At 42.6% G+C, this 13,346-nt stretch overlaps 1 protein-coding gene across 5 annotated transcripts in view; it reads left to right on the top strand.

Moving 5' to 3' along the window:
* LOC117513713 (glutamate receptor ionotropic, kainate 2) overlaps positions 1-13,346 on the top strand; it is a 1,177,061-nt gene that overhangs the window by 467,841 nt on the left and 695,874 nt on the right. For all 5 annotated transcript variants that reach the window (XM_034173955.1, XM_034173957.1, XM_034173956.1 and 2 more), the window contains exon 6: positions 2,390-2,443. In XM_034173955.1, coding sequence (XP_034029846.1) covers positions 2,390-2,443 — 54 coding nt within the window. The remainder of the gene's footprint in view (positions 1-2,389; positions 2,444-13,346) is intronic.

Raw genomic sequence — 13,346 nt, 5'->3', positions numbered from 1 at the left:
GCAGTCAGGTCAGATCCAGTCTGTAACATTAAGTTGTCTGAGGACAAGCGTCATGGAACATTCCATGCAACAATTCGATTCTAAATGCAATTGTTGGATAGACACCTCCTGAATGATAAATTCAGGATGTGTCTGCTGAAAGAGCCACTGGGGAGAGACAGCAGCAAGCTGAGCAACCCCAAGACCTCTGAGCACAGGGACAAAGACAGACAGGTGAGGTCAAGTTCAACTGCATCGCTGCTTACAGTGTGCCATTTACTGTTTCTAAAGGCCTGAAAAATATTGAGCTGGTGTTTTCTTTTAATGGTGACTGGAGCAGTAGGGGAAACCGGGGCACGGGGCACAGTGAATCAGTAGCTGTATCTTCAAAACTGCATATATATTCGCAGCATTTATGCCATATTTTTTATGCATAAAGACATCCCCCTTATAAATTAGTATTTTTGTTTGGATACATTTAGGGTAAAACTAAGTGGAAAGTGAAGTCATTTTTTTCCTATCAAAAGTAAATTTTGTGCCTTTGTATTCATTTCTCACAACAGAGGAAAGGCGGCCCAAAAAATTGTTATTAGTTAGAAGACTACCCCATCCAACTGATGCACATGTGTTATGTCTTCTCCAGACTATCAGCTATTTGATAACATGACTCGTGTGTCACATGCACCCGGGGTACAGTGAATCGGGGCACTGTGACTCAGTCTAAAAAGTGATTTAGTAAGCCCCAGTATCAAGTCGATGACAAATATTACTTGTTGAAGCTTATACATTTATTTTTCCATGAATTATTTCTATAATTTGTGTATATAAACAGTTGTTTTCACATTTGCACAGAAATTATGACAGTTGTATTTATAATAGTTTCTAAAGGACTTATATCACTATGTAAGACACTCACACATTACATAGCTGGTTTGCTGGATTATAGTTTGTATATGCATCAGCATATATTTAATAATTTTGAAGAAATTTTTATGATTATGTTTTTTTTCATTATATTCTATATATATTCAAAAAATTTAAAATTGATTTTAAACACCTGTAAATTACACTTGGGGAGACATGAATAACACAGCCTTATAAACAAACAGTCCACAATAGAATGACCTGAATCTATGCATAATGTGTTTATGCTGCCACAAAACAACATTTCTGATCCACTGTGCCCCGGCTTCCCCTACTCAGCCCTAACATGAAGCCCCACCCAAAATCAGACTTTGCCTTTCATCGAATAGCAAAAGCATCCTATTGCGTAACAAAGCTGTGGCAGTAATGATAAAGAAAAAGCAGCACAGTCAAAAGTCAAGGCAAGAGGAAATTAGAAGGAGCAATTAAAGTAACAAGGCAAAGCACTTTTCCTTTCTATATTTATTCCATTTAATCATCCTCATATCTCTCCATATGTATATTGATTTCTCTTTAAAGTTCCCCATTTAATTCATCATTCCTCTATAAAAGTTTTTTTTTTCTGTGCTCCTTTTGTCAATCTTGAGGATTTTCTTCCAAAAAAAAAGGGCACACACAAAACAAATTCCTGAAATTTTGCCATGGCACAGCAAAACCTTGATCTGATCTGTTCTCTTTCATGAAAATACTTCTCTGTTCTGTGCAGCAGCTCTGTTTTTTTGCTTTTACTGTGAAAGCATGGAGATGCACAAGCGGTGAATGTGCACATGCATGATGTGAGTGAGCAGGCGGCGCATATTGCTGCAGGATGGACGGCTGCTCGCTTTGTTTTGCTTTGATGGCTTGCTGTTGAAAAAGGTCAGGATTTCCCATTTAATGTAGGTGCAATTTATCACGTGTGTTGCAAAGGAACATTCAACCTGCTGGTACATTTAGTGTGACTGATGCTCTCCATATGCCACTGAGAATTTTTGGCTGGCTGGCCAAGTTGATCTGTCCTGGTTGACGTTGCCAGTAAAGCCCATTCACAGCAGAAACGCCGCTGAATACATGACATTTCACACTGTGTTTGTATTTTCACGCATCAAAACCGGCAGCATAAGTATGGCACTTGCCTAACGAGGGCTTTTTCCAGGCTGATTCAAAGAGGTTTAACACCACCTGTAGATGTGCAGTGACTGCGGGGCATGGTGCTACTACTGTGTAGGCTCCTGTATTATGTTTCGTATGCCACAAGGACGATGAGCCTGAGCTCTGCCTCGTGCTTTATTTAGTCCTGTGCTATGGGGTGGGTGTTTCTTATCGCTGAGCCTCTGGCTACAGCAGAATAAATGCCCATTCACATTACACGGTAATACAACCAGGCACACAAACACACATAAAAATGAGAAAATATTCACTGCCTTCTGTTTGGCTTCTCTTTTCATTTATAAATCTCCTTCTCTTCCAATCTGTCTCTCTCTCTTTCTGTCATGCTCTTTCTTAGGCTCTCGCCATGGGGATGATGACAGAGTATTATCACTATATCTTCACCACACTGGTAAGTAGAGAGCTGCAGAGTCACTTTGTCATCAGGCCTAAATCACAGCTCCATGTCCCCATGAAGATTTATACAACACCCCAAAAATGAGATGATGATCCTCTTCAATCTTCATTTTCGTCTGCTATTCATTTTATATTTATCTCTGTGGAAACCAGATAACAGCATCGTTCACTGTGACATGAAATTATAGATTTTTTATTTTGTTGGTCTCATCTTTTTTGGACTGGACTGCATTTATATAGCGCTTTTCCATCTATATCAGAAGCTCAAAGCACTTTACAGTAATGCCTCACATTCACCCATTCACACAAACACTCACACACTGATGTCAGGTTGTTTTTCTTTTTCTTTTTTTTTGTTTCATGTTCTGTATTATATTGACTTAGAATAATTATGTGGGAATCCATGTAGTCTAAAAACATTTGTCAACATGACCTCGGCTGTCTCCTTGACCGAGGGAAGATTGGGGAGGGGGAACAAAGTGACACATCTTAGACAATCTCTGATAGACAACACAAGCGTATTACCATTAGATGGCAGGAGACCCATAACAAAATGTAAAGAGGTGTATGACCAAGGACGTTTAGGAACCGGGAGTGGGAGTAATTTTCCTTGTGGACTCTGTGTGAAGGACCTGTGCATTGTGCAGTACTGACAAGCATTAGGGCCCCTTCACACATAGTACGATTAAGTACAACTCAGGAAGACTCACGGCGAAACAGCTCGTATGAACGTACCATGAAAACATTGTGCCGACACCCAGTGGTTCATGCATGCGACAGTGTCTTTCGAGGCGGAACACAGTGCGAGCAGCTGCACCACATCGTGCCACTGATGTGGAGAACAATAAAATAAAAATATGTGTATAATTAGTGAATATCACTGGGTTGATATAAATAATATAAAAGGGGACGCAATACAGAACCCCGCAGTTAAATAACCGTGGTTAAAAGAATGTCACTCACGGGATTCAAAGCCATAAACTCTGATTATCAGACGGAAACTTTACCACTGTGCCTTGCTGACCTATAATCTGTGCAGAAAAATGTGTGAAATCAACAAAGACATGGACAAGGTATGCTGTGTCTGTTCGCTACAGCCCGGCGTAAAGGCGAAAGATGTTTTATATATTTCCACGTGAGGACAGCAGACAGAGACACGCACGTCATGGAGGAATCTTGTAAATTCAAGTCCTTCCAAACATGAAATGGAAGCTGAGACGTCAAGGAGCAGAGGAGCAAATACGCCCTCTGTCCGTTCAGTGCCCAGACCAACGTTATTTGTTATGTAATTGCGTATGTAGGTATTGTCATAATTATTTATATAACTGCCCTGGTGGTGGTGGTCTGTGTTTGTAATGTGTACACTGAGCTGCCATCTAGCTCCCAGCATGCGGCCCCCATGTGATCAGATCTGTACATACATATAAGTATTTTATTTGCACACGTGCGAGATACATGCACCACATGTTTGTGGCTTTTTGCAACTCCACAGTGGTGGGGTACTTAGACAGATTTCACAACCAGCTCGACAGTGATTGTCTGCTGACTGTTTTTGTGACGATAGTACCGAAGCCTGCACATTTTATAAATGCCAAACGAGTGGTGTTAGATGTCCATGTGTATCAGATGAAATTTGGCCGACACCTGCTGCGAGAGGGTTCAATGGGCTCTCACAGCGCACACTCTGTCTTTCAGCTGTTGTGTGCAAATAGTTGTAGCAACATGTTTATGAGGTGTTCAAGACAGCTACGATTTTGCACATTTTGCATATGATTCCTGCTTCATGCGCACTTCATGCACAATTCAACTAAATTCGCACTATGTGTAAAGGGGCCCTTAACGTAGTCACTTATGTCCGCATGCATTTGATGCCACAAAAATTGTGGTGCATAACAAAAACTGTCCTTTCTTATCCCTGGATGGCATGAAAATGGTCTGTTATGGGCCCACCGACTAACCTCCCCCGAGACGATCCATGACAAAAAGCTTGTCGGACGGACAGTCTTGAGGAACAGGTTGCCCACGGGAGGCTGCATTTAACCTTGGTTTAAATATTCCAGGTTAACGCAGACAAAAAGCAAATTGCAGGTAACACCTTGGAGGGCTCTAAGGTCGAATTGGTCAGATTTGCGAGACAAAGTGTCCAGTTTTCCATTCTTAGACCCAGGATGGTATAACAGAACAAAGTTGAAGCTACTAAAAAAAAAAAATAGCCCACCTAGCTTGTCTGCCATTAAGCCTCTTGGCTTTTCACAAGTGCTCAAGATTCTTGTGGTAAGTCCATATGAAGAAATACAACTGTGCCCCCTCAAGCCAGTGACGCCACTCCTCCAAGGCCACTTTATTCGCTAGCAATTCATGATGGCCAATATTGTAATTACACTCACCTGTCAGTTTCTTGGAGAGGTAGGTGCATGGGTGTAATTTATTGCCTGAGGGACTGACCAGAGACAGAATAGCCCCCACACAAATGTCAGAGGCATCCACTTCAACCTCAAACTGCCAGGCGGCGTGAGGAAGGATCAGCACGGGGGCTGCAGAGAAGCGTTCCTTTAGCATATGAAAAGCTACATCGCATTCCGGAGTCCAAACGATTGACTTGTGGATGGAGGTCAAATTATGTAGGGGGGGGCACCACTTTACTGAAGTTCCTAATGAACCATCTGTAGAAATTGGTGAACCCGAGAAAAAGCTAGACCTCCTTACGGGAAGGAGGCACTGCCCAATCAGCAATGGCAGCAACCTTTTTGGGATCCATCTGGATCTCCCCTTCAGATAACACAAACCCCAGAAAAGATACAGCGGGGTTGTGAAACTCACACTACTCTGCCTTGACATACAACTGATTCTAGAGTAGCAACAGAATCTCGTCATCGGGGGAATAAATCAAGATATCATCAGGATAGACAAAGACAAACGTATTTAGATAATCTCAGAGAACATCGTTTATCAGGTTTTGGAACACAGTTTGTAAGCCTGAACGGCATCACTAAGTATTCATAGTGCCCCGTGGGTGTAATAAAGGCCCTTTTCCATTCGTCCCCCTCCCTGATCCTGACTAAGTGGTGCGTGTTATGCAGATCCAATTTGGTGAGCACCCTCTAAACACTCTAAAGCAGAAACCATGAGAGGGAGGGCGCACCGATTCTTAACTGTGATTTCATTGAGGACTCTGTAATCAATGCAGGGATGTAGCATCTTATCCTTCTTCTCTACAAAAAAATCCTGTACCTGTGTACCTGCAGGAGAGGAAGATGGTTGGATTAGTCCGGCGGCTAGGGATTCTTGAATGTAGTCGTTCATAGCTTGGCGTTCAGGTGCCAACAAAGAATACAGTTTTCCCTAAGGGGGATTTGAACCAGTACACAAGTCTATAGCACAACCATAGCTTTGATGAGGTGGCAGTGACTTGGCCTTGTTTTTACTGAAGACCTGAGCAAGATCATGGTGGCATGCAGGCATTCCAGTAAAGTCCGGGCTGTTGGTTTCTGGAGGAACAGACAATTTCACGAGGAAGGAGTTATAGCAATTAGGAGACCACGAAACTAATCATACCACTTGACTAATCAAATGTTGGATTATGTTGTTTTAGCCAAGGGTGCCCAAATATAGCCGGGTGAGTCATACAATCAAAAACATGAAAACTAATTACCACAGAATGATTATCTACAGTTAATTGACATGACTGGGTCTGGTGAGTAATCTGTCCCAGGGAGCTAACATCGATTGCTTTCACCACCAGAGGGCATGGTAAGAAGCATAATTTAAGATGCAGGCTTCTAACAAGAGAGGAATATAACAGATTAGCATCTGATCCGGAGTTCATAAATACAGGCACAGCCACTGAAGAATGTTCGTAAGTTAACCGAGTGTTGATAATGTTTTGGCCAGAAACAGAAAAAAATAAGAGCTTTGACTTACTCGAATACCTGGCTTATTTCACGTGGGGGCACCCCTGACCTGGCAACTGTAGATCTTGTGACCCAGATCTCCACAGTAGAAGCATCGTCAATTCTTTCTGTCAGCAGAGGCATTCCTTGGCGGAAAGCCAGGTACATCCCAGCTGCATGGGTCTTCAGAATCGATATGGGATGGACCGGAACTGGACCAGGTTGCACTGGCAGGTCGGAAGCTGTGGCTGGAAGAGTGGTCTGCCCTGCATGGCTGGTCTGACATCCTTAGGTCAACTCTGATGGTGAGCGCAATCATTGCGTTGACATCCTCAGGAAGGTTCACAGCGATCAACTGATCCCTGATGCTGTCTGAGAGTCCTTCAAAAAGTCCTTTGAGAGTCCACCTGGGGGGAAGATATCCTATCTTACCTTCCACCCTGGATATCTCCCCCCCACCCCCCCACCATGGACATCTTCCCTCCCCCACCCCCTGCAAAGCCAGTCCGCTGCAGTACTATCACACATTTCAACCTCCATTCTGAAGTGTCTGACTCCTTTTTGTGTAAATTCTCTCAATTCACATCTATAATTTCTTCCCTGCCCATGTATTATTTGACGTCCCCATTTATGATTGGGAAGGGGGTAAAATATCCTGACCTGGATATCTTAACCCCCACCCCTGCAAAGCAAGTCTGCTGTAGCATTATCAACTACTTCATTTCAGATTAATATATAGCTGAAACAGTGGAAAACAACATTGTCATCCTCCATTCTGAAGTGTCTGACCACTTCATCTGGGACCATAAAACATTCATGAAATATAGAGTTTAAAGGTTGCTCTATCCTGATGGGAAGCTTGCGCCATCATTGTTTAATACAGCCAAGTTTATAGTGGGATGAATTTGGCAATATATATTCTTGATATTGAGGTGTGTGTGTAGGGGGGTGGGATATCCAGGTCACGATATCTTACCCCCCACCCCATCATGGACAGTTGTTCTGTCATATTTCAGGTTGTCAATCAGGGAAGGGGGACTTAAAGATTCTTCAGAATAGGAAATATTACTATTGTAGATAGCTTTAGATACATTCAGAAATAATGCCAATATCATTCAACGTCAATCAAACTGTGCTTTATCTAGAACCATAAAACATCCATGAAATATACGAGGGCTGTCCATAAAGTATAGGTCCTTTTTATTTTTTTTCAAAAACTATATGGATTTCATTCATATGTTTTTACGTCAGACATGCATGAACCCTCGTGCGCATGCGTGAGTTTTTCCACGCCTGTCGGTGACGTCATTCGCCTGTGAGCACTCCTTGTGGGAGGAGTCGTCCAGCCCCTTGTCGGAATTCCTTTGTCTGAGAAGTTGCTGAGAGACTGGCGCTTTGTTTGATCAAAATTTTTTCTAAACCTGTGAGACACATCGAAGTGGACATGGTTCGAAAAATTAAGCTGGTTTTCAGTGAAAATTTTAACGGCTGATGAGAGATTTTGAGGTGACACTGTCGCTTTAAGGACTTCCCACGGTGCGAGACGTCGCGCTGCGCTCTCAGGCGGCGTCATCAGCCTGTTTCAAGCTGAAAACCTCCACATTTCAGGCTCTATTGATCCAGGACGTCGTGAGAGAACAGAGAAGTTTCAGAAGAAGTTGGTTTCAGCATTTTATCCGGATATTCCACTGTTAAAGGAGATTTTTTTTAATGAAAGACGTGCGGACGGGTCCGCGCGTCGGGACGCAGCCGGCGCGGAGCGGCGGCACAGGAAAAACACCTCCGTGTTGATAACCATTTGTAAAATCCAGGCGGCTTTTGATGGCTTTCAGTGGAGTATATGAGAAATTGTTTAACAGCTGGACATGTTCCAACTTGTCCTTAAGGCTTCCAACAGAGGTGTTTTTCCTGTGGCGTGGACCCGTCCGCACGTCTTTCATTAAAAAAATCTCCTTTAACAGTGGAATATCCGGATAAAATGCTGAAACCGACTTCTTCTGAAACTTCTCTGTTCTCTCACGACGTCCTGGATCAATAGAGCCTGAAATGTGGAGGTTTTCAGCTTGAAACAGGCTGACGACGCCACCTGAGAGCGCTGCACTGTTGTATGGCTGGGGGTCCTGGCTGCCTTTTTGTTTCTGTCTTTTGTTTTTCCTTCCAGGTGGCTTGCATTTGGGACTGAGTGGCTGTGTAGCTGAGTTTATCAGGACCTCACCCTGATCACCTGCGGCTCGTCAGGACTCACAGCTGTGGTGCATCTACATGGATTGGAACATGGTGGCATTTAAGACTGGAGTACACAGTGTGTATTTGCCAGAGACTCGACCTTGTGACCAGACGGGTGAGATCGTCGTCTCGGGAGCCATCTCATCATCAGTGGATGCAGAGAACGTCCAGGTTTGATGCATGGTCTGTGAAAGAGGAGAGGGTGAGGTCTCACGCTCGTCAGCACACTTCCTGAGGTACATTAGATTTTGTGACTAACATTTATACAGTCAGTATATGTGGTGTCCCTCACACCTTATTATATTGAGCTGTATGTTGGTCGTTTAAATCAGCTTCCGCTGCAGTGAGTTTGTGAACTGGATGTTCCATGCCTGCAGGGTGGGAAGCTGATTAGTAATTAAGCCAGGAAGTGTTTGCTGTTTGTACACCTTTGAGCGTTCTCTCTGTGTGTTGAGTGTGGACTCACATAATGATTCCTTCTTTCACAGACTCGGTTTGTCGCGGCCACCTGGGGGGTGTCGGCGGGGTCCTTGGGTCCGAACCAGTTCTGGCTCCGGACCGTTAGCGCTGCTGGGAGCGCACCGCAATCCACCATGCCAGACCGCGCACTTCTATATTTTTCACAGCACTGTTATGTTCATTAAACTCTGTTATCCTTTGTACCGTGCTCTGCTTATTTTAGACTGGGTCCTTCAAACGCTGGTCGGTTCTCCGGGCTGCGTCCGACACATAAAATGCACGACGTCTCGCTCCGTGGGAGGTCCTTAAAGCGACAGAATCACCTCAAAATCTCTCATCAGCCGTTAAAATTTTCACTGAAAACCAGCTTAATTTTTCGAACCATGTCCACTTCGATGTGTCTCACAGGTTTAGAAAAAATTTTGATCAAACAAAGCGCCAGTCTCTCAGCAACTTCTCAGACAAAGGAATTCCGACGGGCTGGACGACTCCTCCCACAAGGAGTGCTCACAGGCGAATGACGTCACCGACAGGCGTGGAAAAACTCACGCATGCGCACGAGGGTTCAAGCATGTCTGACGTAAAAACATATGAATGAAATCCATATAGTTTTTGAAAAAAATAAAAAGGACCTATACTTTTTGGACAGACCTCGTAGAGTTTAAAGGTTGGTCTATCCTGATTGGGCCTTATCAAGGTTTGGGTAAGCTTCAATCAGTGCTGCCCTATGGAATGTTGCCTTTTAGGGGTGGGGAGGGGGAAGATTTCCAGGGTGGAGGGGAATATATGGGGGGAAGATATACTGTTACACCAGAAACAACTGGAGACAAATGCTGGACACAGACACCAGAGCTTGATGTTTAAAAGGCTTTAGTGAATATACTTGCAAAGGTCAGCACACAAGTAGGCAGTCCAGAATAAGCAACAGTATCAAAAACATCAGGCTAGGGTGAGGTGGAGGATGCAGGCAGGAAGTTCAAAAACACAGCAGGACAATCAAAAACAAGGACTCTGAAGAAGGCTGGAAGCGAAGGCAAAAAACACAACAATCTGGCGGAGAGGAAGTGAACAAGGTGAGGTTTAAATACAAAGTAGATGTGAGGGAGTGGAAGAGCAAAGGAAAACGCCCACCACCAAGCACCAAGTGACAGCCAAGAGAAGCAGTGACAGAAAACTCCCACCAGAAAATGATAAACAAGGAAGACACCACACAGAACAAAAATTCTGCATAATAAAACATAACCCAGAACCCCAAACCCTGACAGAGATGAGGTGTGGGTTTGGAGGAACTAATCACTTGGATTCTTCTGTAAGCAGTTTAAAGGTTGCTACACCACATACAGTGGGTAAAATAAGTATTAAACACGTCACCATTTTTCCCAGCAAATATTTTTGTAAAGGTGTTATTGATGGGGAATTTTCACCAGATGCTGTCAACAACCCATGTTTCCACACATGCAAAGAAACCAAAACAAATAACTATAGAAATTATGTTACAGTATATGTAATAAAATGGAATGACACAGAGAAAAAGTATTGAACCTGCTTACTTAAATTCATTGAATACTTTGTGCAAAAGCCCTTGTTGGTAATGACACATGGTTCATGTACAGAGGAACAGGGAACAGAGGGACGTTAATTCTTGGATTGTCTGCTCTTCATACCAAGAATGACATATTTTGACAGACAAAATGCAATCCAGTTCTTCCGTCATTTCCAACACAGACTGTTATGGTATCAGGCGTCAATTACACATCATAAGAATAATAATAATAACTTTATTAATCCCAAAGTAAATTGTTTTGCCAGAGTGCCAAAACAGTAAAACACACTCACACACATGCATCTTCAACCGTTGAGTCCAATTAAGGGTCTCGGGGGGTTGGAGCCTATCCCAGCAGTCATAGAGCACAAGGCGGATTACACCCAGGACAGGATGCCAGCCTGTTACAGGGCCACAAACAGACAAACAAACACATTCACACCCACACGCACACCTATGGACAATTTAAAGATTCCAATCCACCTAACCCGCATGTCTTTGGATGTGGGAGGAAACTGGAGAGGACCCGGAGGAAACCCATCCAAACACGGGGAGAACATGCAAACTCCACACAGAAAGGCACCTGCAAATCATTATATTCTGTTTTATTTACATTTTACACAGCGTCCCAACTTCATTGGAATTGGGGTTATATTAAGTAAATATAACCTAAAGGGAAAGGACCATTTTTGGACATATCTTCAGATAAGAAACTGTGTTATGTCACTAGACAAATGGAAGACAACTATATTTCAGAGTATTTGGTTTTACCACCTCATCATCACAGAGCCTCAATAGTCTACAGAAGAATTAATTCTGTCCTCAGCACTGATCTAAAAAGGTTTTATGGGAAAAGGACTTTGGGGTCATTTTCGGGAATGAGGAATGGATGAAAATAATCTTACTATGTGGAAATTTTTAAGGGAATGTAAAGGCAAATTTACACAATATAAGATTGTACAAAGATATTATTGGACTCCTGTGAGACTGAATAGAGTAGGCCTTTTGAATAAGTCATTGTGTTGGAAATGTCAAAATGATAACGGTACCCTGATACACTGCCTGTGGGAATGTCCAATTTTCAAAAGCTTCTAGATGGTTGTTGTACGCATTCTAAGTGATTGGTTCCAAAAGAACGGTGCCACTCTGTCCAAGACTGCGTTTACTGGGTGATAAAGGACAGATAGCTAACATATCAAAGGGAAACTCTCTGTTGTCATGGTTGGGGTTTCAGTGGCAGCTGGGATTATTCTTAAACATTAGAGAACCCCCAAAGCCCCACAGTATAAAGAATGGGTGAACATGATGATAAAGGCTGCTTTATATGAATGTATGATTTATAAGTTAAATAACAAGGATATGGTACCACAGCACCAGACTGGGAGTCATTTTGGTCTTGCATTGGTGGTGTTGCCCGTCAGCGGGACCATGGGAGATTTTCTTCCTTGTGATATTTCTTTTGTTTTTAATTATTCTATTTAAGTATTTATTTTTTTCTTTATGAGCGCTTCCACGTCTTTTAGTGCTATGAGTACTTTCATTTGCTTACGGGAGCCCTGCTTGTTGATGCTGCAAAGTACTGTGTGATTGTCATGCACCAAGAGAAAACAAAAACTTGAAAAAAAAAAAGGCTAGAAAGTGAAACTTGATGCAGAATCTGGATCTGGATCACCTCCAACATTCAAAGACAGTTTTTGTTGATCTTCTGTTTTTATTTTTACATTTGCCAAGGATGTAATAAAATAATCCGTTTTTTTTTTGTTTTTTTTTTGTCTGTCTGTCTGTTAGCAGATAGATATTAGGCCATGGAAGACTCCATTAAATTTTGGAGGTGTTTCAGATGCTAATCCAGATTCTGGATACACTTTGACGGATTATGTCAAAACTACTTCATGGATTCTCACCAGATTTTCACTACAGATATATATTAGGGCATGGAAGATTCCAGTGAATTCTGGAGGTGATCCAGATCAAGATCCAGATTCTGGATCAAGATTTCACTTTATACAGGCTTTCAATGATTACTTCAAAACTACTTCATGTATTCTCACCAAATTTGCACCACAGATCGATATTAGGGCATGGAAGACTCCATTGAATTTTGGAGGTGATCCGGTTCCAGATCTGGATTCTGGATAAAGATTTCTTTTTATATAGGCTTTGAAGGATTTTTTTCAAAACTATTTCACGTATTCACACCAAATTTGCACCACATAAAGGTATTAGGGCGTGGAAGACTCCACTGCATTTTGGAGGGGATCTGGATCTGGATTGGCAGACATCAGAAGTCTCTGATTGCTCTTGTTCTGTTTCTGTTCTGTTTTTGTAAAGAAATGCCTGTCCAGAGTGTACTCAGCCTCTGACCCTTACCCCCCTGACCCTTGACTGGAATAAATGGATGGATGGATTGCCTTCATTAGCTGCAATGTTTGTTGTTGCATTTTTTAAGGAGTTTTGAATAATTTTCTACCACTAGATGCCACTTTTGCCCATTTCAGTACACAACCAAGTGAGCTGCACAGATGCCATAAATCTACTGCGGGTGTGTCCAAGCATATGATGCAGTTTAACATGGGGGTCCACAGTGCTGTAGATTCTTATGTTATATTGTACAGTCTTTATTTGCATTCAGTGCTAAAATGCTGTGATATACAGCTAAATTTGAGAATGTCAGTGTCCAAGTGTACATGAACCAAACTGCATGTACACACTCTGTACCGTGATTCCTGAAAACACAGCATAGAGAAAACCAAACTGCTAACAGATGGTGTTATTATTTA

The sequence above is a fragment of the Thalassophryne amazonica genome, chromosome 7 (assembly GCF_902500255.1).
Source record: "Thalassophryne amazonica chromosome 7, fThaAma1.1, whole genome shotgun sequence".
NCBI classification, from domain to species: Eukaryota; Metazoa; Chordata; class Actinopteri; order Batrachoidiformes; family Batrachoididae; genus Thalassophryne; species Thalassophryne amazonica.
This window is presented reverse-complemented; position numbering and strand designations above follow the sequence as displayed.